The sequence below is a fragment of the Phaethon aethereus genome (genome assembly GCF_964289735.1).
Source record: "Phaethon aethereus genome assembly, chromosome: 28".
Lineage (NCBI taxonomy): Eukaryota > Metazoa > Chordata > Aves > Phaethontiformes > Phaethontidae > Phaethon > Phaethon aethereus.
This window is the reverse complement of record NC_138604.1, coordinates 2316520-2339929: the sequence shown is the minus strand read 5'-3', so window position 1 is coordinate 2339929 and position 23410 is coordinate 2316520. Positions and strand designations below refer to the sequence as shown.

General features: G+C 53.6%; 7 protein-coding genes across 7 annotated transcripts; 3 read left to right on the top strand and 4 right to left on the bottom strand.

Moving 5' to 3' along the window:
- Positions 1-144: 144 nt before the first annotated feature.
- On the bottom strand, positions 145-4192 carry LOC309414340 (feather keratin 3-like). The gene has a single exon (XM_082011649.1). It carries the CDS (start codon positions 2216-2218, stop codon positions 1853-1855), a length of 366 nt encoding a protein of 121 aa, XP_081867775.1. The 5' UTR covers positions 2219-4192; the 3' UTR covers positions 145-1852.
- On the top strand, positions 4024-6688 carry LOC309414368 (feather keratin 3-like). The gene has a single exon (XM_082011678.1). It carries the CDS (start codon positions 4041-4043, stop codon positions 4404-4406), a length of 366 nt encoding a protein of 121 aa, XP_081867804.1. The 5' UTR covers positions 4024-4040; the 3' UTR covers positions 4407-6688.
- A 5-nt stretch (positions 6689-6693) lies between these two features.
- LOC309414352 (feather keratin 3-like) lies at positions 6694-8263 on the bottom strand. The gene has a single exon (XM_082011661.1). The coding sequence runs from the start codon at positions 7706-7708 to the stop codon at positions 7343-7345; it is 366 nt and encodes a 121-aa protein (XP_081867787.1). The 5' UTR covers positions 7709-8263; the 3' UTR covers positions 6694-7342.
- A 1167-nt stretch (positions 8264-9430) lies between these two features.
- Positions 9431-10213, top strand: LOC309414343 (feather keratin 3-like). Its single transcript, XM_082011652.1, has one exon. The coding sequence runs from the start codon at positions 9525-9527 to the stop codon at positions 9888-9890; it is 366 nt and encodes a 121-aa protein (XP_081867778.1). The 5' UTR covers positions 9431-9524; the 3' UTR covers positions 9891-10213.
- Positions 10214-13695: 3482 nt separating this feature from the next.
- On the bottom strand, positions 13696-14193 carry LOC309414327 (scale keratin-like; the record flags this gene model as incomplete). The annotated part of the gene is made up of 1 exon (XM_082011636.1): positions 13696-14193. The coding sequence occupies one exon, from the start codon at positions 14191-14193 to the stop codon at positions 13696-13698; it is 498 nt and encodes a 165-aa protein (XP_081867762.1).
- A 4525-nt stretch (positions 14194-18718) lies between these two features.
- On the top strand, positions 18719-19123 carry LOC309414339 (scale keratin-like; the record flags this gene model as incomplete). Its single annotated transcript, XM_082011648.1, has 1 exon — positions 18719-19123. One exon carries the CDS (start codon positions 18719-18721, stop codon positions 19121-19123), a length of 405 nt encoding a protein of 134 aa, XP_081867774.1.
- Positions 19124-21244: 2121 nt separating this feature from the next.
- On the bottom strand, positions 21245-21673 carry LOC309414257 (scale keratin-like; the record flags this gene model as incomplete). Its single annotated transcript, XM_082011554.1, has 1 exon — positions 21245-21673. The coding sequence occupies one exon, from the start codon at positions 21671-21673 to the stop codon at positions 21245-21247; it is 429 nt and encodes a 142-aa protein (XP_081867680.1).
- Positions 21674-23410: the final 1737 nt, after the last annotated feature.

Sequence of the window (23410 nt, the reverse complement as noted above, 5' to 3'; positions counted from 1 at the left end):
ACACCTCTGACAAGAGCCTGGCTCCATGTTCTTGACGCCTTCCCTTCAGGCAGGTGTGGACATTGATGAGACACCCCTGAGCCTCCTCGACCCCAGGAAGGACAGTCCCATCTCTCTGAGGCTCTGCCCAGAACATACATGCTCCCTGTCCCTTCATCGTTTTCGTGCTTTAAGCCCAGCTGGCAGCTAAGCACCACGCAGCCGCTCCCTCCCCCCCCCGCGTTGGGATGGGGGAGAGAATCGGAAGAGCAAAAGGGACAAAACGCGTGGCTGGAGACAAAGGCAGTTCAATAAGGAAAGCAAAAGCCACGCACGCAAGCAAAGCAAAAGGAGGAGTTGATTCGCTACGTCCCATCGGCATGCTGGTGTCCGGCCACCTCCAGGAAAGCAGGGCTGCACCACGTCTCACGGTTACTTGGCAAGACAAACGCCATCACTCCCAGCATCCCGCCTTGCTGCTTCTTCCCCCAGCTTTCTAGTGCTGAGCATGACGGCGCACGGGCTGCAATACCCCTGGGCTCAGCTGGGCTCAGCTGTCCCAGCTGTGTCCCCTCCCAGCTTCCTGTGCACCCCCAGCCGACTCATTGGCGGGGCAGTGTGAGAAGCAGAAAAGCCCTTGACTCTGCGGAAGCGCTGCTCAGCAGCGACGAACACGTCCCACTCTTATCAACGCTCTTTTCCGCCCGAATCCAAAGCAGCCCCATACCAGCTCCTGTGAGGAAAATTGCCTCTATCCAAGCCCAAAGCGGCACAATCGTCTGCGCGGCCCTTGGCTGCACTCCCCCCAGTAGCCCCACATCTCCCCTGTGCTGGCGAGCCCAGCACTGGACACGGCACCGCAGGGGTGGCCTCGCCAGGGCTGAGTGGACGGCAAGGATCCCCTCCCTCTACCTGCCGGCCAAACAGGCCTCCACAGGCAGCCCAGGGCACCGCTGGCCGCCCTTGCCCCAAGGCTCCTTGCCGGCTCAGGCTCACCTTGGTGTGCGCCAGCACCCCCAGGCCCTTTCCCGACCCGCTGCTCTCCAGCAATGGGCGGCCACTGCCCAGGCGCGGGCTTTAACACCGGCTCTCGTCCGGTCTCCTCTGCGCGGACGCCCGGTCATGCTGCCGTGCTTCTGCGGAGCAGCGGGACCTGGCGGAGCTGGTGCCGCTTCCTGGGCTCAGAAGACCAGGCAAAGGAGCGCTGCCAGAGCCGGTCCGGGCCTCTGCCCTTTCCCCAGCCCCTGCAAGACCCACCGAAGGGCTCTGGCTCCCCTGCCTGCTGCCTGCATTCTCCCTCGCCCAACGCCGCCCAGCCTCAGCTCACCCGGGCAGCTCAGGACCAGCGTTCGTCCTCTCCCACCGGACGGGCACACGCCCCCGGGGGCTTTCCCGACCTGGGACAAGGAGGCAGGGAGACACGACTTGCACGCAGGAAACCTTTATTGTGCCCAGAGGGCCAGGAGAGATTGTCAGAGAGACGGTGAGCAAGACCCAAGGAGGCTGGCTGCCACGTGTTGGGGGAGGCAGAGGGATCTCCTCCAGAGCCAGAGCATCGCTGCTCGCTCCGGGTGCCCCCTTGGTGGAGCACGCCAGCTCCCGAGGCCTCGGCTCATCGGCCCCGCAGGGCCTTTCGAGGCCACCTGCTGCCCCGTCCGCCAGCTGGGAGGAGAGGGGTGGGGAGGAGAGCAGAGGGCAGGAGAAGAGGGCAGGGAAGGGCCCAGGGCGTGCGGCACTGCCAGCTGCCCCGCTGTTGGCTGGGGCTGGGGATGCTCAGCACTCCTCGGTGCCTCGCGCCGCCCAGCCCAGCCCTACGTGGCTGGTGGTGGCGTTGGTGCTTGGGCTGGGGGCAGCGCCTGGGGCTGGGCCGGGTCTAGCAGGGCCCGCAGGTGTCCCACAGCTTCTTGCTGTAGCGGGGCAGGGCGCAAGGGCTGCAGGCGGGAGAAGCGTAGGGTCTGCCAAAGGTGCAGAGGCCCCCCGAGCCCAGCGTGGCCCCGGCGCCGTAGAGGCCCCCCAGCCCCAGTGAGCCCCCAAAGGCGGGTGCTCCGGAGGAGCCCACCACGGCTTGCTGGGGGAAGGAGCTGAGGATGGGGCCGGGGAAGGTGACGACGACGGGGGGCGGCTGGATGAAGGCCGTCGAGTCGGGGCACTGCCGGGCGCACAGCTCGTTGCAGCTCTCGGCGATGGGCTGCGGGACGGCGACGCTGGTTTTCGGCGGGCACAGGTCGTAGCAAGACATCTTTGTGCGAGAGAGCCGAGCCTGAAACGCAGAGCCCCAAGGAGAGGTGTGAGGAGCGAGGAGGAGGAGATCCCCCAGCCGAGCAGTGCCCTTTTGCCAGGGCTGCCCTGGAGCTGGAGGGGCCAGAGCCAGCACCTTGCCCGCACTGCCCGCCGCTTGCCCTTTGCCCAGCCAGGCCCCCTCAGCGCCCTGCTGCGCGCACACACAGGGCACACAAGGCCTCCCCGAGAGCCTCTGCAGGGCCTGGCTTTGTGTGTCCTGGCCACGGGGCTCCTTCCTCCTCCCGCCGTGGCTCAGCCGCCCTGGCCGTCCAAGCCTGCTGCCAGCACAGCCGCTGCCCGCAGGGCTCTCCTGGCCAGGGAGGCCCCACGCCGGCCCCTGGCACGGGAGGCACAGACCTGCAGGCACCCACCTACCCTTTTCCTGAGCAGAGCGAGGCAGGAGCGACGGATGCCAGCGCTCGCCGAGGGCAGCGCTTTTATGCCAGGCCGGCGAGCACGGGGAGGAGCTGGCCGTGCTGGGGACACGTGGCCCGTGGCAGCCGAGCCCCTGCCTCCTCACGGCGTGGCGCGGGGCTGTTTTGCTGACGCCGTTTCCTCACCGGCCCCAACCCGCTCTATCAGCCCCTGCAATTACCCTGCTCGGTCGCTTGCCAGCTGCCACCTAATGGGCCCAATTAGCCCCGCTGTCTTTTCATTATCTCGGTGTGTAAGAGGGCACGCAGCGTGACAAAGGCTGACTGCAAGCGCCCTGCGTGCCATAGCTCTTCCCCGAGGGCTTGGTCGAGGGGTGGCCCCATGCCTTCTTTGCAGAGCCACAGGGGAGAGCAGGGTCGCGGCGCTGGCCAAGGCGGCGGCCTTGCAAAGGCCTCCCGCACTGCGGCGACCGCATGACGTATCCCGTGTGGCTACTATCTACAGAGGCGCGAGGTTACGAAACGCCACATCCAAGGCACTCCTCTCGAGCCCTGCCTGCTCAGCACCATGCATCACTCGCCGGCCCAACGGAGCTGGCCTCCATCCGCCTGCAGGCATCGGCCATCGGCCTCGGCAAGCCTGGGGGACAAAGACCCCTCGTGCTCTTCCCAGAGGTGCCTGCTGCAGGAGCGCGGACCCCCAGCTGGGCGCATGCGGCACAGGCTCGCGCCAGGCCGGCCCCAGCGGCCCCTTGCAAGCGTGCCAGGAGCCCCACGGCCGGGGGACGGTGCTGGGCAGGGGCTGCCCTTGGCGTGCTGGCAAAAGGCAGCCCCGATCTGAAGGCATAGCCGCAGCAGCCCCCGGCTGGGCTGGCCCCGCTGGCGCTCGGCGCCGGCTCTCCTCCCGGCAGAACCGGGCTGCGAGCGCAGGGCAGAGACGTCTCGGCGGGACAGAGGACAAGGCGGGCAAGAGGGAGCTGCAGAAGCACGGCCCTCTCCTGCCGTGCAGGGCCCCCAGCAGAGAGAGGCCCGCTCTCATCCAGCCCACCAAGCAGGAAGGGGAGGAACGCCTCGGAAGCAGCATGTGCTGGTCTGGCGAGGGCATGCTGACTCAGGGAGGCCAGGAGCCGGACAGCCCTGTCGTCACCGGCAGCAGGGAGTGCCGCCTCTGCAGATTGGCCCAGGTGCTGCTGAGCACTGGCGAGGCCGCTATAAATGCTCTGCCTCTGCCAGGTTCTCCCTACCACTGCTCTGGCTGCCTTCTCCTCGGGGAACAGGGTAAGTGTGCGAGCGCTTCTCCTGCTGGCCCCCTGCTCCGGCCCCGGCCCCGGCGTCTCGGGCGCTCCCCTCTGCCGCTCGCTTGCAATCTCTGTCCTCTCGCAGAGCACCGTCCCATCCCACGCAAAGATGTCTTGCTACGACCTGTGCCCGCCGAAAACCAGCGTCGCCGTCCCGCAGCCCATCGCCGAGAGCTGCAACGAGCTGTGCGCCCGGCAGTGCCCCGACTCGACGGCCTTCATCCAGCCGCCCCCCGTCGTCGTCACCTTCCCCGGCCCCATCCTCAGCTCCTTCCCCCAGCAAGCCGTGGTGGGCTCCTCCGGAGCACCCGCCTTTGGGGGCTCCCTGGGGCTGGGGGGCCTCTACGGCGCCGGGGCCACGCTGGGCTCGGGGGGCCTCTGCACCTTTGGCAGACCCTACGCTTCTCCCGCCTGCAGCCCTTGCGCCCTGCCCCGCTACAGCAAGAAGCTGTGGGACACCTGCGGGCCCTGCTAGACGCAGCCCCCAAAAGCCCAGCGTCCCTGGGCCACCTCAGCCTCACGCCTCCTCGCCTTGCTCCTCTCCTTCCCCTCTCTCCATGCTCTTGGTGCTTCTCCTTGCTCATGCCCGTGCCCAGAGGCGCGACTCCACCATCGTCCCACAGGGCACTTGCTTGCCTCTGCAACAGCCAGCGCCAGCGAGAGGCCTGAGGGAACACCTCTCGTGAAGCCTGCGCGGACAACCTGCCGGCCTCTGCCTTAGGCGTCTTTCTCCAGTGGCTGCCTTCCTGCCCTTGCAATAAAACAATCCTGCACCCAACGCCTCCCGCTCCGCCTTTCCTTTCCAAGCCCAGCATGGGCTGCAGGGCTCCCTCGCCCGGCATGAGGACCCCGCCAGCCGCGCCAGGCCGGTCTCTGAGCCTCAGCAGAGCCAGGCTGAGCCGCCTCTGGGGAGACCCCGCTGCCCCGGCCGCTCTGGGCACACACGGTCCTGCAGCTGAGCTCCAAGGGCCCTGCCTGCACCACGTGCAGCCCGGCGGCGTTTGCAGACCTCCAGCCTCCCTGGGCACGAGCGCGGCTGCCCCAGGGCCTTGGAGCCAGCCAGGGGCCACGGCTGACACAGCTCCGGCCCCTTTGTGCCTCCATGGCTCTGCTTCAGGCCCTGGGAGAGAAAGCAAAGAGGAGGCTTACCCCTCACCACCTTCTTGGCCATCCACTTTCCCTCTCCCTCTCCCTCCCCCTCTCCTCCATCCTCCCTTTCCCCTTCCACTTCTCACCCCCAGCACAGACCAACACACTCGGTGCTCCTCGCTTCTCTGCCGCAGACCTGAAATCCCGGAAATCTCAGCCGGGCGACTGTGGCAGGAGCCTTTGGAGGCCATCTTGGCATGCTGCCGCCTCAAGCAGGGTCACCCAGAGCCGGCTGCCCAGCACCACGTCCGGATGGCTTTGGCACGTCTCCAAGGACGGAGACACCACAACCTGCCGGGGCAACCTGTGCCGGTGCTCGGTCACCCTCGCAGTGGAAAAGTGTTTTGGGATGTTGAGCTGGAGCCACCTGTGTTTCAGCTGCTGCCCGTGGGCTCTGGTCCTGGCGCTGGACACCTCTGACAAGAGCCTGGCTCCATGTTCTTGACGCCTTCCCTTCAGGCAGGTGTGGACATTGATGAGACACCCCTGAGCCTCCTCGACCCCAGGAAGGACAGTCCCATCTCTCTGAGGCTCTGCCCAGAACATACATGCTCCCTGTCCCTTCATCGTTTTCGTGCTTTAAGCCCAGCTGGCAGCTAAGCACCACGCAGCCGCTCCCTCCCCCCCCCGCGTTGGGATGGGGGAGAGAATCGGAAGAGCAAAAGGGACAAAACGCGTGGCTGGAGACAAAGGCAGTTCAATAAGGAAAGCAAAAGCCACGCACGCAAGCAAAGCAAAAGGAGGAGTTGATTCGCTACGTCCCATCGGCATGCTGGTGTCCGGCCACCTCCAGGAAAGCAGGGCTGCACCACGTCTCACGGTTACTTGGCAAGACAAACGCCATCACTCCCAGCATCCCGCCTTGCTGCTTCTTCCCCCAGCTTTCTAGTGCTGAGCATGACGGCGCACGGGCTGCAATACCCCTGGGCTCAGCTGGGCTCAGCTGTCCCAGCTGTGTCCCCTCCCAGCTTCCTGTGCACCCCCAGCCGACTCATTGGCGGGGCAGTGTGAGAAGCAGAAAAGCCCTTGACTCTGCGGAAGCGCTGCTCAGCAGCGACGAACACGTCCCACTCTTATCAACGCTCTTTTCCGCCCGAATCCAAAGCAGCCCCATACCAGCTCCTGTGAGGAAAATTGCCTCTATCCAAGCCCAAAGCGGCACAATCGTCTGCGCGGCCCTTGGCTGCACTCCCCCCAGTAGCCCCACATCTCCCCTGTGCTGGCGAGCCCAGCACTGGACACGGCACCGCAGGGGTGGCCTCGCCAGGGCTGAGTGGACGGCAAGGATCCCCTCCCTCTACCTGCCGGCCAAACAGGCCTCCACAGGCAGCCCAGGGCACCGCTGGCCGCCCTTGCCCCAAGGCTCCTTGCCGGCTCAGGCTCACCTTGGTGTGCGCCAGCACCCCCAGGCCCTTTCCCGACCCGCTGCTCTCCAGCAATGGGCGGCCACTGCCCAGGCGCGGGCTTTAACACCGGCTCTCGTCCGGTCTCCTCTGCGCGGACGCCCGGTCATGCTGCCGTGCTTCTGCGGAGCAGCGGGACCTGGCGGAGCTGGTGCCGCTTCCTGGGCTCAGAAGACCAGGCAAAGGAGCGCTGCCAGAGCTGGTCCGGGCCTCTGCCCTTTCCCCAGCCCCTGCAAGACCCACCGAAGGGCTCTGGCTCCCCTGCCTGCTGCCTGCATTCTCCCTCGCCCAACGCCGCCCAGCCTCAGCTCACCCGGGCAGCTCAGGACCAGCGTTCGTCCTCTCCCACCGGACGGGCACACGCCCCCGGGGGCTTTCCCGACCTGGGACAAGGAGGCAGGGAGACACGACTTGCACGCAGGAAACCTTTATTGTGCCCAGAGGGCCAGGAGAGATTGTCAGAGAGACGGTGAGCAAGACCCAAGGAGGCTGGCTGCCACGTGTTGGGGGAGGCAGAGGGATCTCCTCCAGAGCCAGAGCATCGCTGCTCGCTCCGGGTGCCCCCTTGGTGGAGCACGCCAGCTCCCGAGGCCTCGGCTCATCGGCCCCGCAGGGCCTTTCGAGGCCACCTGCTGCCCCGTCCGCCAGCTGGGAGGAGAGGGGTGGGGAGGAGAGCAGAGGGCAGGAGAAGAGGGCAGGGAAGGGCCCAGGGCGTGCGGCACTGCCAGCTGCCCCGCTGTTGGCTGGGGCTGGGGATGCTCAGCACTCCTCGGTGCCTCGCGCCGCCCAGCCCAGCCCTACGTGGCTGGTGGTGGCGTTGGTGCTTGGGCTGGGGGCAGCGCCTGGGGCTGGGCCGGGTCTAGCAGGGCCCGCAGGTGTCCCACAGCTTCTTGCTGTAGCGGGGCAGGGCGCAAGGGCTGCAGGCGGGAGAAGCGTAGGGTCTGCCAAAGGTGCAGAGGCCCCCCGAGCCCAGCGTGGCCCCGGCGCCGTAGAGGCCCCCCAGCCCCAGGGAGCCCCCAAAGGCGGGTGCTCCGGAGGAGCCCACCACGGCTTGCTGGGGGAAGGAGCTGAGGATGGGGCCGGGGAAGGTGACGACGACGGGGGGCGGCTGGATGAAGGCCGTCGAGTCGGGGCACTGCCGGGCGCACAGCTCGTTGCAGCTCTCGGCGATGGGCTGCGGGACGGCGACGCTGGTTTTCGGCGGGCACAGGTCGTAGCAAGACATCTTTGTGCGAGAGAGCCGAGCCTGAAACGCAGAGCCCCAAGGAGAGGTGTGAGGAGCGAGGAGGAGGAGATCCCCCAGCCGAGCAGTGCCCTTTTGCCAGGGCTGCCCTGGAGCTGGAGGGGCCAGAGCCAGCACCTTGCCCGCACTGCCCGCCGCTTGCCCTTTGCCCAGCCAGGCCCCCTCAGCGCCCTGCTGCGCGCACACACAGGGCACACAAGGCCTCCCCGAGAGCCTCTGCAGGGCCTGGCTTTGTGTGTCCTGGCCACGGGGCTCCTTCCTCCTCCCGCCGTGGCTCAGCCGCCCTGGCCGTCCAAGCCTGCTGCCAGCACAGCCGCTGCCCGCAGGGCTCTCCTGGCCAGGGAGGCCCCACGCCGGCCCCTGGCACGGGAGGCACAGACCTGCAGGCACCCACCTACCCTTTTCCTGAGCAGAGCGAGGCAGGAGCGACGGATGCCAGCGCTCGCCGAGGGCAGCGCTTTTATGCCAGGCCGGCGAGCACGGGGAGGAGCTGGCCGTGCTGGGGACACGTGGCCCGTGGCAGCCGAGCCCCTGCCTCCTCACGGCGTGGCGCGGGGCTGTTTTGCTGACGCCGTTTCCTCACCGGCCCCAACCCGCTCTATCAGCCCCTGCAATTACCCTGCTCGGTCGCTTGCCAGCTGCCACCTAATGGGCCCAATTAGCCCCGCTGTCTTTTCATTATCTCGGTGTGTAAGAGGGCACGCAGCGTGACAAAGGCTGACTGCAAGCGCCCTGCGTGCCATAGCTCTTCCCCGAGGGCTTGGTCGAGGGGTGGCCCCATGCCTTCTTTGCAGAGCCACAGGGGAGAGCAGGGTCGCGGCGCTGGCCAAGGCGGCGGCCTTGCAAAGGCCTCCCGCACTGCGGCGACCGCATGACGTATCCCGTGTGGCTACTATCTACAGAGGCGCGAGGTTACGAAACGCCACATCCAAGGCACTCCTCTCGAGCCCTGCCTGCTCAGCACCATGCATCACTCGCCGGCCCAACGGAGCTGGCCTCCATCCGCCTGCAGGCATCGGCCATCGGCCTCGGCAAGCCTGGGGGACAAAGACCCCTCGTGCTCTTCCCAGAGGTGCCTGCTGCAGGAGCGCGGACCCCCAGCTGGGCGCATGCGGCACAGGCTCGCGCCAGGCCGGCCCCAGCGGCCCCTTGCAAGCGTGCCAGGAGCCCCACGGCCGGGGGACGGTGCTGGGCAGGGGCTGCCCTTGGCGTGCTGGCAAAAGGCAGCCCCGATCTGAAGGCACAGCCGCAGCAGCCCCCGGCTGGGCTGGCCCCGCTGGCGCTCGGCGCCGGCTCTCCTCCCGGCAGAACCGGGCTGCGAGCGCAGGGCAGAGACGTCTCGGCGGGACAGAGGACAAGGCGGGCAAGAGGGAGCTGCAGAAGCACGGCCCTCTCCTGCCGTGCAGGGCCCCCAGCAGAGAGAGGCCCGCTCTCATCCAGCCCACCAAGCAGGAAGGGGAGGAACGCCTCGGAAGCAGCATGTGCTGGTCTGGCGAGGGCATGCTGACTCAGGGAGGCCAGGAGCCGGACAGCCCTGTCGTCACCGGCAGCAGGGAGTGCCGCCTCTGCAGATTGGCCCAGGTGCTGCTGAGCACTGGCGAGGCCGCTATAAATGCTCTGCCTCTGCCAGGTTCTCCCTACCACTGCTCTGGCTGCCTTCTCCTCGGGGAACAGGGTAAGTGTGCGAGCGCTTCTCCTGCTGGCCCCCTGCTCCGGCCCCGGCGTCTCGGGCGCTCCCCTCTGCCGCTCGCTTGCAATCTCTGTCCTCTCGCAGAGCACCGTCCCATCCCACGCAAAGATGTCTTGCTACGACCTGTGCCCGCCGAAAACCAGCGTCGCCGTCCCGCAGCCCATCGCCGAGAGCTGCAACGAGCTGTGCGCCCGGCAGTGCCCCGACTCGACGGCCTTCATCCAGCCGCCCCCCGTCGTCATCACCTTCCCCGGCCCCATCCTCAGCTCCTTCCCCCAGCAAGCCGTGGTGGGCTCCTCCGGAGCACCCGCCTTTGGGGGCTCCCTGGGGCTGGGGGGCCTCTACGGCGCCGGGGCCACGCTGGGCTCGGGGGGCCTCTGCACCTTTGGCAGACCCTACGCTTCTCCCGCCTGCAGCCCTTGCGCCCTGCCCCGCTACAGCAAGAAGCTGTGGGACACCTGCGGGCCCTGCTAGACCCGGCCCAGCCCCAGGCGCTGCCCCCAGCCCAAGCACCAACGCCACCACCAGCCACGTAGGGCTGGGCTGGGCGGCGCGAGGCACCGAGGAGTGCTGAGCATCCCCAGCCCCAGCCAACAGCGGGGCAGCTGGCAGTGCCGCACGCCCTGGGCCCTTCCCTGCCCTCTTCTCCTGCCCTCTGCTCTCCTCCCCGCCCCTCTCCTCCCAGCTGGCGGACGGGGCAGCAGGTGGCCTCGAAAGGCCCTGCGGGGCCGATGAGCCGAGGCCTCGGGAGCTGGCGTGCTCCACCAAGGGGGCACCCGGAGCGAGCAGCGATGCTCTGGCTCTGGAGGAGATCCCTCTGCCTCCCCCAACACATGGCAGCCAGCCTCCTTGGGTCTTGCTCACCATCTCTCTGACAATCTCTCCTGGCCCTCTGGGCACAATAAAGGTTTCCTGCGTGCAAATCGTGTGTCCTCTCAGTGTTTGAAGTTTTGTTCCCAGCAGCTCTGGTAGGTTATATGTTGGTCTCTGCATATTTCAACAGGGGATATCTTTGGTTTCATTGTACCTAGGAACAAAGAGGCGATTCCTGGTTTCTGCTTCCCCAACTGCAGATATCTGCTGCTAATCTCAGGGAAAATTCTTCTTTATCCTAATTTTGGAGTGGAATGATTCAATTGGAGAATTGTAGCAATGAACTGGGTACAGGTGCTTTGACTACAGATGCCTGCTGAAGATGTGTGCCTAATTTATATATAAAAATGTTTACAGATATATATTTGGGCAATAATATTCATGTATTAGCGTGTGGTCTCAGCTGTTTCTTCCAGATGAAGTTGTGATGCTGCCCTCTCACTCTACAAAACTTTGTACTTCTACAAAACTTCTACTGCATCACATTGAGGGAATTCGTAACTCCCTTGGTGTCAAAAGCAATCACCAATAATCTTTTTGTTCATTTTACTCAAGATGACCCATCCCACAACATTATTTTACCCTGTACTGCGGTACGTGTGAGATTAATTAACATTAGTGCCATTTCAATTTCTTGCATTTACTCTGTCGTTTGGAGAATTAGTGAAACTGTGACAGTAAAAGGGATATAGGGTGTGCTCTTCCCCCCCCCCGCCCTTTTTTTTTACAGGTTCTTCTTTTATTACCACTACTCTCTGGTATCCTGTATTTACAATAGTTTCACGCAAGAGCATGCAATCCCTCTATACCTTACCATCACCTACTTGGGTCTACTCAGAGATTTTTTTACTCTTCTGTCAATTATTTCTGATTATAGCCTGTATTACCCCAGATCTTTCCTCTGTAGTCAGCGGGTGCATGGCTTTACACTGTATTACTGAAGATCATACCATTAGTGTTACTCCCATGAGTCCAGTCATCTCATTTTTCAAGTCTTAAAGTCTGATTCCCTCCTGTTTAATGCCACTCAGCTTTATGTTATCAGCACATAAACCAGAGTGCTCCCAAATTATGTGCCAATGCCATTAATGCAAACAAATAACTAGAGGTTTTCTGAGACTGATCCTTGAGTAACCAATGTAATAAACTCCCTCCATTCCTATAACTCCTGTATAACATTAGACACTGACAGAAAGGGTATCTCTGTGTACTATTTTGCAATCGCACATGGGCTCACCCTGAACAGGCATCCAGCCCAAATAGAAGCTACGTAATCATGTTAGCTGGGTGCTAATAACTCTCACCAATCTTGTCTTCGGCTAGGCACTTGCTGTCTGACACGATACACATCTAATTGAGTGCTGTCTGGTACCTGACTGACACTGCCTCATTAAGAGAATCAGTGGAAATGTGTCAGTCAGAGCTCAGGTGTTCAGCTGTGATCATGTGTGATTTACGCTGAAGTACCTCTTAGAGGCTGTGCGTGACAGTAAGGATCCCGGTGTCCAGCAGAAGAGCAACGAAGAGGAAACCAGGCATCCCTGTTCTGTAAAGCTGTCCCAGGAACTGCCCTGGGCTGAAACAGTTGAGAGGAAAGAGGGTTTTGCTCAGCACAAGAGAGGTGCCTGGTGTGTGGTGCAGGGCTGGTGTGGCACAAGCCGGGAGGTTGGTTGCTGAGCTCCTGGGAATTCATCGCATCAGTGTCCTTGCCTCAAGTCACATGAGAACGAGAACAGCAGCACAAGACAGAGAGCCATTTCCTTGTGCCCAAAAGGCAGGAGCCATTCTCCTCCACCTCAGATGCCTGGGCTTGCATCTGGGCCCTGCAAGCTCCGGTCGCTTCCCAGACTCCCACAGACCTTTCCCAAAAAGCCCAAGGCCATGAGGGCAGGCAGTGTTGGGAAAGGGAGGATGAAGCAGAGAGAGAGGAGAACCTTTTAGCAAAGGGCTTTTTTTAGTCAAAATATTCTCAGTATTTGTTAATCAGCAAAAGTAAAATAGTATCTTCTTAAAAGCAAGATTCATTAGTACAATAGACTAATTTTCATTTCAACTTGTTGCTACTTATAACACATAGCCATCCAACATATCCAGTTACGTTTGGGGGAGGGAGGCATTGAAATTTCCTCTTAAAATCAGACTTGCTATTCCTTAACAGTGACAGAGGGTTGAGATCAAGAAATTATACATTCATGTATGGAGCTTTTCTTTGAAAGAGTCTCAAGAAAGTAATAGGTAAATCCTCTGTAATGCATTAGTTCGTATTCTTTTTACTTCACCCAGCTGACTTGCAGACTCAGCCAAAACCTCCCTGAGGCAACTGTTATCGCAGCAGTGACTAACAAAAAAAAAAAAAAAAAAAGAGGCAGAGCTTGATCTTTGCTCATCAGATACCTATCTTAAAAATTGTTTCCTATTGTTTATCTTCCTCTTATTGTTCTTTTTGAGAATATGCTTTGACAGAACTTCAGGCCACATTTTTTCATTTTGTCTTTGAACAGTTTGATGATTTCCAGTATATCATCCCAGAAGATGTAAAATTCAATGGAATTCCAGCACTAAATTAACTACTGAAAAAAAATTGGACTAATTACTGGAAGTCTGACGGGTAGAATAATCAGTGTAGGTGAGACAATTTCAGCTCAGTGGCAATGAAAGATGGGGCAGATAGGTTTCTTAGCAGCAGGACCGTGTGTGCCCAGAGCAGCCGGGGCAGCAGGGCCTCCCCAGAGGCGGCTCAGCCTGGCTCTGCTGAGGCTCAGAGACCGGCCTGGCGCGGCTGGCGGGGTCCTCATGCCGGGCGAGGGAGCCCTGCAGCCCATGCTGGGCTTGGAAAGGAAAGGCGGAGCGGGAGGCGTTGGGTGCAGGATTGTTTTATTGCAAGGGCAGGAAGGCAGCCACTGGAGAAAGACGCCTAAGGCAGAGGCCGGCAGGTTGTCCGCGCAGGCTTCACGAGAGGTGTTCCCTCAGGCCTCTCGCTGGCGCTGGCTGTTGCAGAGACAAGCAAGTGCCCTGTGGGACGATGGTGGAGTCGCGCCTCTGGGCACAGGCATGAGCAAGAAGCACCAAGAGCATGGAGAGAGGGGAAGGATTGTCCCCACAGGTTGTCCCTGCAGGTTTCAAGGGAGGTATTCCCTCAGGCTTCTCCCAGAAGGTGACAGTTTCAGGGAGAAGCAAGTGTCCTCTGGGATGATGGTGGAGTTACACGTTTGGCCACTGGCAGGGGCAAGGAAGAGGAGGCAAAACAAGTGAAGAAGGAAAAGAGAACTGTAACTTATGGAGCAATTTTGACTCCACTGTATTAAGTGGAAGTCTTTGATGGCCCCTTATTCAGAAGCTCATTTGAGGATCAAGATTATCATGCATTTGCCAGTCATTCTTTAGTCAAGGAATATTTCTGTAGGATTTAGCAGGGCCCACAGCTGCCACGGCTGTACCTGTTGTACCTGTAGGAGTAAGGGCTGCAAGAGCCAGAACCATAGGATCTACCATAGCCATACAGGCCCCTGTAACCCAGGGAGCCCCCATAGCCATACAGACCCCCACAGCCCAGGGAGGAGCCCCCATATCCATACAGACCCCCATAACCCAGGGAGCCATAACCACCATAACCATACAGACCCCCATAACCCAGGGTGCCATAACCACCATAACCATACAGGCCCCCAAAACCCAGGGAGCCCCCATAACCCCCAAGGACGGGTGCTCCAGAGGATCCCACAACCGAATCCTGGGGGAAGGAGCTGAGGATGGGGCCGGGGAAGGTGATGACGACTGGGGGCGGCTGGATCACGGTCGTGGAGTCGGGGCACTGACGGACACACGGTTCATTCCCACTGTCAGCGAGGGGCTGGGGGCGGTTGATGCCACCAACGGCAGTGGAGCACAGGTCGTAGCAAGACATCTTGCAGGGATGGAGGTCAATCTACAAGAGCTGATTTTACCAAGTACAAGACATTATTTACCTACATAAAAGTCCTACATAGTTCACTGCTGTTCCTCAGACAGGAGTGCTTTAAAGTACACCAATTTACCTTATGTCTGTTAGAAACAAAAATTGAAGCAGAACAGCAAAATTATTTGCTCAGATGCTTTGGTGAGTCAGTGGCTGAGCAAAGATTGGGACTCCAAGAGTGGAGTGTGTTGTTATGCGTGATTTCATGACCTCTAACTCTTCTTTCCTACTGATCTCCTTTGTGCTGAGCCTTGTGAGAACAGGGATTATAAGTCATTGTCCATTCAGATTTGCTCAGTAACCTGTTTGATGAGACCATTACAAGGGAAATGCAGAGATTCTTGTCCCCAGTTTCCAAACATTGAATCAGGGCACTGAGATATTAGCTTTAACAACAGAGTGTTTTGATTCTGGGCTCCAAACTCTTTTGAAAAAAATCTCACCCCAAACAACTTGTTTCCATTAACATGAAAAACTCAGCACTTCACTTGTCAGCTCCTTAAATTCCCTCCATAGCCCATCTTTCTCTTAATTAAAATAAATTTCTTACAGAGCATTTTGAACAGCTCTCAATTCCTCTCTGTGTCTCTATTTAAACCTGTGCCTGATCTCTGGTAACATTCATGTCTATTTATCTTGAATGAATATAAAAACACCTTGAGTGGTCTGTAATAGAACAAACCGGAGATAATGGAAGGTCTGTTTCTAAGCTCAGCATTTCCCTGTGAACCATGAAGATTTAAACTTTTTCAAATAATTTCCAGTTACCCATATAAACAAACAGAAAAGAAGAATGCATATTGAACTAGTCACATTGATTTCTTCTGCTCTTGGAAGTGAACTAATAATGAATGAAATTTTCTGCCATATCAAGAAACTTTTAGTTTGCTTTGAAATTAAATGCCAACCCTGAATGCAGAGAATGGCTGTCCATAACACTTTTAATAATTTTTGCAAGCTTTATCTTTTCAATGAAAATTTTACCCACTAGTTCTTGATGGGTAAATCTAGACCATCCCAGATTAAATTGTGTAGCAAAGAGCTATGCCAACAGTTGTAAAGAGCAGATTCAGACTTACCCAATTTGCTGAGAAGAACAAGTGAAGAGAAGAGGTTGGAAGAACCCTCAGTGGAGAGAGCTTTTATACAGTTCAGACTGCCTGAGGGGTGAGAGGCTGGTTTCATGAATGTGGATCTAATTAGTTGACACGGCACATTTTTTTGTATTGATAGCTCTGCAAAGTGATGAAATTGTTTCACCTTCTGTTTTTGTTTATTACTTGATTTCAATTATCATGTAACATGACACACGCATTACATCACGCAAGGTTCTTTCATCTAAAAGAGTGACAGGTGAAATTAATGCATCTTTCATCCTAAAATGTAATTCATGAAATTAATATCAGTTTTCTATTCTCTTTGGAGTTTCACCATGTAATAAGCTACTTATACAGAGATTATATTCTTTTGCTGTCTTATATGACAATGATGCTCAGACATTTATCAGAAATAACCTGCTGTGAGGTGCTTCCTTCAAAGTCCCTTACAGAAGTTTTCTCTCTTCTTAAAGATAAAATACAGTTTATTGTTAAATCCTCAGGAAGGTAGGCAATATATTTTATGTGCTTAGGTTTATTTCTGAAATATGATAGAATTCGTATTGGAATCCATGGAGGATTCTCAGCACTCTCTGAAACAAATCATATTGTGAGCATTCCCAAACACAGTGGCAAATGTCCAAAACAGCCTTAGGTTTTATCTGACCCTCAAACTATAGCTTAAAGCTGAATTTAGTTCTGAAAGGGGAAATATTTTTAATGCTCAGGATGGAAAGATCAAAATAATCAAAATGTATGTTGATTGAATATCTAAATTTGTGACTGAGATAGCCATGTGTTTTTATAGAAAGTACATTAAAAAGCCCAAATTTAACTATATTAGGAAAAAGCCTTTCTTTTTGTAGGGAAGAAAGCTGTGAAGTGAGATTTCAGAGTAACAGACTAAGCCACAGTCTAATGGCATTAACAACTCAATGGATTCTTCCCAGAATGTGCAATTCTTATTGGCATCCCATTTGCTCATCTTCTATGTTTTATCTCTGCCCTTCTGGCATGTTTGCAGGTACATTGAACAGGCTTCTTTTGGCTGTTCAAAACCACCGAGGCCTCCTGCTTAAATCAAAGACCATGCACAGGTGTCTGCAGCCCTTATTTCACTTGCATATGCAATAGATAAAGGCAACCTTTTAGACAACAAAGTGTCATCGAAGTGACGTCAAAAAGTGGACAGATTCCCAGTGAATATCTGAAATCATAAGCAGTCAGGGATACTTAAAACTTTCAGCTCCATTTCATCCACTAGTTTGAGAGTCAGGAGTCCTTGACCCTGGTCTAAAACTGATCTTCCAGCTAACCCCATCATTGATGGCATCTTTCAGTAGATAGCAATTACGAGGTGGGAATCCACTGGGAAAAGCAAATGCTGGCTTTTGCTGAGGTCTCTTTCTTTGTTTATGCCATTCTTTTAATACTATATCATTATCGTGGTTATCATAATCAATGTGGTTATATTCAGACCACATATTATTTCTAAATTATGAGCTTTTCCAAATCTGGACATACATATGGCGATTTCCTGAGCTGTAATACTGGGAAAAAGCCATCTCAAAGTTTTACAAGAACATTCCAAGGGATTTTCAAATACCTCATGATCAACCATTACGAGATTGTACATACTGCGTCATAATTATATAAAAAGTATGCCTAGATGCATACAACCCTCTATTATGAGAGATTATCCCATTAAAATAGGTAAGTTAAGATCACTTGGGTCTTTCCCATAATCAGTTCATGGTTTATAACACTTTTTGGACCTTCCCTTCTTTGACCTTAAAAATAAAGTCTATCTTCTTTTTTATTAAAGTGCACATTGGTCCACAAACAGAAATCTGCTTATGTTAACTGAACTATTTGCCAAAAAAACCCCAAAACATCCCAGGATACAATGGGGATACAATCTTCATTGAGTAAGGGCTGGAATCCCTTTCAGTGGTCATGTCTTACTGCCTTATTTACTTGCTTCTCTTGGTTCTATGTTCCTAGGTATATCTCTCTAACACATAACAATAGGAGGAAAAAACATGCTGAAATATAAAGGAAATCAAAGCTCAATGAAACAACTCAGAAAAATCAGTTTCCATAGACTTGTGACTGCCAGCTGAAATATTTCTCTGTTCCCAGGACTGAAATACAACCAGTAGAGAACTGTCCAAAAGCCATTAAAAGATGCTCCTGATTATCATGTTTGCCTTGTATTGAGTAGCTGGAGGTAGAAGTGCTAAGTCTGCAGAAAGAATGTTTTTACCCTTGTTATTTGTCTCCAGCCTTCATTTGAAATCCTAAAAGAAATTCCATTTTGTCTCCAGGTGTACTGTTGACACTAGAAGACCTGTAACTGGACAAAAGACATGGCTGTCCTCCTGTCATCCTAATTATGCAGGACGCTCAAATAAATCAAGCCAGCTTACTTCCTCCCCTACTGCTAAAGGCAGCAATGGAATAATAAAAAATAATTCCACACACAAAGCCTGGAGGTAATAGAGAGGTTGTGGTGGAGTGTGCATGTCACGCTATGTGTGGGTTTGAAGCACCTGCAACACACAAGCAATAAGCAAAAACTATTTCAGCATTTAGAGGAGCTACGTGTCCTACAATTTGGGGTTGGTACCTAATTATGTACTCACGCATAGGATGCCTAATGTCCTCCAGGCAATTGTTGGAGCTGTATAAAAGCTCTCTGCATTAAGTCTTTCTATCCACTTCTCTCACCTTACTCTCCTTCGTGAACTGGGTAAGTCAGATTTCTCTCAGACTTTGCTAAACTTAACTTGCTGTAAAGAACTCTTGATTTTAACTTAGGACTGCGTCCTCTTCGGTTACTGCCAGGCTGCCAGTGATCTGTAGAGTATTTGCTGCTGGAAATAACATTTGGTTTTTCATTCATTACCAGGCCGTGTAAAGACAGGCTGCAGAAGAGGGGTATATCAAGCAGTTTTGAATCCAAAATTGTAACATTTTAGAGCTTCAAAGAATTCCCTGACAATTTCAAGAGATAAGTAATAGTTCATATACATGGTTGTATATGGCTGCATTTACCTGGGTTCTGCTGAGTTTATAACAGGAAAGATCAAACTTATTAAGTAGAAACCATCAACTAATACTAATGTAATACTATCAAAATTCGTTCATCTGGAAATACCAAAGATACAATTGAAAAGTACATGACCTTGTCGTACTGAAGTCAACACTAGCCTCCAGACTATAATTGTAGGAAGAATAGTAATAGAAAACATGTTTACTTCCCAGATTTATTACTGATACCGTGTTGGACTGCTTCATCATAAACTAATGCTTGATATTTGTTTAATTTTAACAAAAATGACCATGTTTTACAGATTGACTTCCATCCTTGCAAGATGTCTTGCTATGACCTGTCCTACACCTCTGCCTGTGGCGTCAACCGCCCCCAGCCCCTCGCTGACAGTGGGAATGAACTGTGCGTCCGCCAGTGCCCCGACTCCACAACCGTGATCCAGCCGCCCCCAGTCGTCGTCACCTTCCCCGGCCCCATCCTCAGCTCCTTCCCCCAGGATTCAGTTGTGGGATCCTCTGGAGCACCCGTCCTTGGGGGCTATGGGGGTCTGGGGGGCTATGGCGGGCTCTATGGCTATGGGGGGCTCTATGGCTATGGGGGGCTCTATGGCTCTTCCCTGGGTTACAGGGGCCTGTATGGCTATGGTAGACCCTATGGTTCTGGCTCCTGCAGCCCTTACTCCTACCGGTATAGCAGGTACAGCCGTGGCAGCTGCGGACCCTGCTAAATCCTAGAGAAATAATCCAAGTGAGGTTTAACCGAGAAATGAGAAGTGATGGTTTCAGAGCTAAAGAGGTCTAAACCTCCACTGCTCTCTTCCAAGGCCATGGAGCTGTACCCCTTCAGCCGCTTTTGAATTCCTCCTCTTAACTTCTACTTTCAGTCTCTGCCCTAATGCTTCTCCCATCACATTTCCACACTGCCTGGGGTAAACGTGTAACAAACTTGCTCAGAATGGTTCCTGTTCCTTCAAATCAACAGCTAAGACTGAGGACATAAAGAAATCAATCACAAGCGGACGTATCCCTGACTGGAGAATGGTTTCATACTTCTTGGAGACTCTGAAAACGTATTCCTTTTCTCACTATCATTAAAAGTTTATTGCATCAAAGTTGCCATGTTCTGGTGTTCTTTTGTCATGTTTTCGCCCTTGTTATTTGTCTTAGGAGAAGTCTAACCTGTGCAGCTGTCAGTAACAGTTTAAGTTATGTAAATGAATGTCCTGCCCCCCCCCAAAAAATCAGGGTTTTCAAATGTACAAAAACAGTGTGAAGCCCCCAGCACAGAAGGAACTATTACTGTCCCGCTCTCCCCATTTTTCAGATTAAGATTCTTGACATTTTTGAAGAATTTGGCTTCTTGGTTGTACATCCACTGGTTACAGATTAGTAGCGGTAGAGAAATGAAACAGTAGTTAGTAACTTTAAGCTCTTTCCTAAAACAATCAGACTTTAGTAAGAATTTCTTTCAGGTAAGACTTTGATTCATCTCTTTGAGCTTCGGGTTCTCACTTAAATACTTAAACTCTGTCCTCAGTATCTGCAGAAAGCTGCATTAATGTTCTATCAAATCCTTAAAGAAAGCAAGCTTTCTGGGCCATACAATGGGACTTTTAAATCTGAAGTGTCTTTCTGTATAATCATGATATTTCTGTATCATTGTGAAATCTAAGGTGTTGGATGCTTTTTGACAGAAAGCCAGCTACTCCATACAGCTACCCCAAGGACTAATTCATGTATGCCAGCAAGAACATCTGGAACAGAGAGAACAGAGTGATGCAGCCTAGAAAGCTTAAAAGCTAGAAAAAGTCATAACCCTGTACACATATCCTCAACACCATTGTGGTGTTTTCTAATTCTTCCTCCATAAGGGAAGTCCTCACAACAGAAACCCCCATTTTCAACAGCTCTAACTTTCAGCCTCTCCCATAATATTCCTAATCTAAAAGGTCCATTAGACATCTTACCAAGCTCTGAAAAGCTCTTTTCCTTGTTGTAGCTCCTCCAATCCTCTCCTTCGCAGTAGGTCCACACTGACACCCTTCACCACTCTCTTCCCACCTCCCTAAATCCCTTCTGACTCAGGAGTATCCCTCCCACCTGAGGGCCTCATCTGCCACCCTTTTCCCCATAATCCACTTAGAATCCAGCCCCAGCTGAGCCACCAGCTCTGCTCCTGCTATGATCAGCAAAGACGTTCAAGTGGCTCGTTAGGGAATGGAGGTTTAGTGTGGCTTCTTTCTAAACGTGTTATTATTGTAACCCAGGCCAGCTGGGGAGGGAGGATTCCTGCACCCAAATGTGTGCACAGGGTGCAACAAAGTGTGACTGACTTCACTGGTGGCTGGCCCATTTCAGCTGTGTTTTTGAATTCTGAGCTTCATCCTATGTAGGGATGTGAGTTTTCCCTATCCACAGAAAGGAGAGTTGTATATCCATAGCAGAAGAGATTAAAACTAGAAGATTATTTGTTTGATGCAGAGTAGAATCACTTTAATGAGGAATAAACATTCACAGAAAGGCGTTGTAGAATATCAAGGGTATGCATCAGAGTGCAGGTAATTGCTTCCATAATTGTTCTTTTTCAGTTGGACAGTGAAATGCCATTTTATAAGAATATAAATTACTTGTTTTATCCCACCCATTATACACATGGATAGAAAAAAAGCTCAAAAGACCATGAATAGAGGCTGAAGAAATTAAGGACATGCTGTGTGCTCCCAGCTCCACTGCAGTGGGGTGGCAGTGATCAGGGCTTCACAACATCTCCTTTGGGACCACTGCTGTGGATCACGATTGTATCTCTCAGTTGCCGATTATTCCTTACTTGGGGGATATTTCTGTAGGATTTAGTAGGGCCCGCAGCTGCCACGGCCGTACCTGTTGTACCAGTAGGAGTAAGGGCTGCAATAGTTAGAACCGTAGGGTCTACCATAGCCATACAGACCCCCGTAACCAAGAGAGCCCCCATAGCCGTACAGACCCCGATAGCCCAGGGAGGAGCCATAGCCCCCATAGCCATAGAGACCCCCATAGCTCAGGGAGGAGCCATAGCCCCCATAGCCCCCGAGGACGGGTGCTCCAGAGGATCCCACAACTGAATCCTGGGGGAAGGAGCTGAGGATGGGGCCGGGGAAGGTGACGACGACTGGGGGCGGCTGGATCACAGTCGTGGAGTCGGGGCACTGACGGACGCACGGCTCGTTGCAGCTGTCAGCGAGGGGCTGAGGGCGGTAGACGCCGCAGGCAGAGGTGTAGGACAGGTCGTAGCAAGACATCTTGCAAGGATGGAGGTGAGCTGCAACAAACATTGATGATTAGACTAAGTAGAAGACAAAAACTTCAAAATTCAACGATTTACCTTAAAATAATGAGTTAAGCACACTATTTTGAGTAAATAAATTGATTTTCTGCTTTGCAATCCTAATCCTCTTCTTTTCAAAACACACATTTTCAAAAATGTTCTAAAAAAGTCTACATGTACAAAGGCACATGGGACACATTATGTCTAGCTCTGAAAGTGTTGCCCTTTACAAATACCCTGCAAAGAACTTAGATATATTTTTACACATTAAGCTGAAAACTGAGAAGGAAAAAAAGAGAAAGCAAAGTGGCTTTGTCCAAGGTCATTTGATGAGTCAGTAGGAAAACTTGGATTTGCATTCAGCAGGTTTAGAAGAGATGTAGTTTATATATAACTTAATTACAGTAGCTTCTTCTTCCCACTCATCACAATTTTGCTGGGAGTTGTAGGAACAACATATTATAGGATTGCCTGTATTGCTCAGAAAGCCATTTGACAAGACAATAAAGGACAGATGGTAGTGTTATTATTCCAATTCCCACCTACACAACCACTGTATGGATACAGCCTGGACAATTTTAATATAAATCAGCATTTTAGTCCCTAATGGCTTTCAAAAAACTAATTTCAAATTATTAGTACCTGGAAAAAACAGGACTCCTTTGTAAACTCAAGAATTCAGCCCATATTCTCCCCTCTAAACTTAGTTATTTTCTCCAAGGGTGATTTTACTCTTCTCCACTCACTATGTCCTGCAAATCCTTAGCAGGGTTATGAGGAAGAATATGAAAGCAAGAAGGTAAAGGACAGCCAGAAGATTTGCTGTATCAGGACAGCACACGCAACTTTCTCAGATGCATTGCTCGTTCATCTCAGGTTGCATGAACGGCTGCAGTGGTGACACTCTTATTAAACACTGAACCTCATAACAGGCGAACATTGGAATAAGTTAAATGCATTGAAGTAAGGGTCGTGCTATGCATGTTTTAGTGTTCCTGACACTGAGAACTCCGCCATGCCCCATGCACCAAATAGGCGTATCTGCCACCCCAGAGCCAACATTGTAATCTCTGTCCCAAGGCAGTGCAGATGCACTCAAGAGTGTGGATGGTGGACATCAACTGAAGCTGAAACAAGCAATAAAAAAGACATTCACAGCAATAGAGAAGAATCAGACTTACCCAAATCACCAAGAAGTCAAGAGAAGTGTTTGGAAGAACTATGAGAAAGAAGACCTTTTATATCAGAGCAGCTGGAGATCAACATTTGTTGCCCGCCACAATTTCAAACACGTGTAACCATTTGAGATGATGAAATTGCTGTGTTCGTTATTGGGGCTTATGAGTCCTTTCAAATTTGTTTGTAATAGGACTTAAACATTACTTTAGATTATAGAAAATTCTTTCATCTTGTGACTTGTTGGGAAAAATTAATACCTGGCATTATTCCAGTCACTTCCTTGAAATTACAACAAAAATTATTAAGCCAGCTCCTCTTGTATTAACTTTACACCTGGAGAGTGTCTCATGGGTTTATTGGAATTAGAAACTGTTGTCATGGACAGGATTTTTGTTTAAGTACATATAATTCAGATTACAATCTGCCAGCACAGAAGTTAAAGACTGTCAATGTGACATGCGGGAAGGTTGGGGGTGGTTTCTGCATGTTTAGCTTCCTCACCCACAGGTGGGGGACACAACACCCTTGGGAG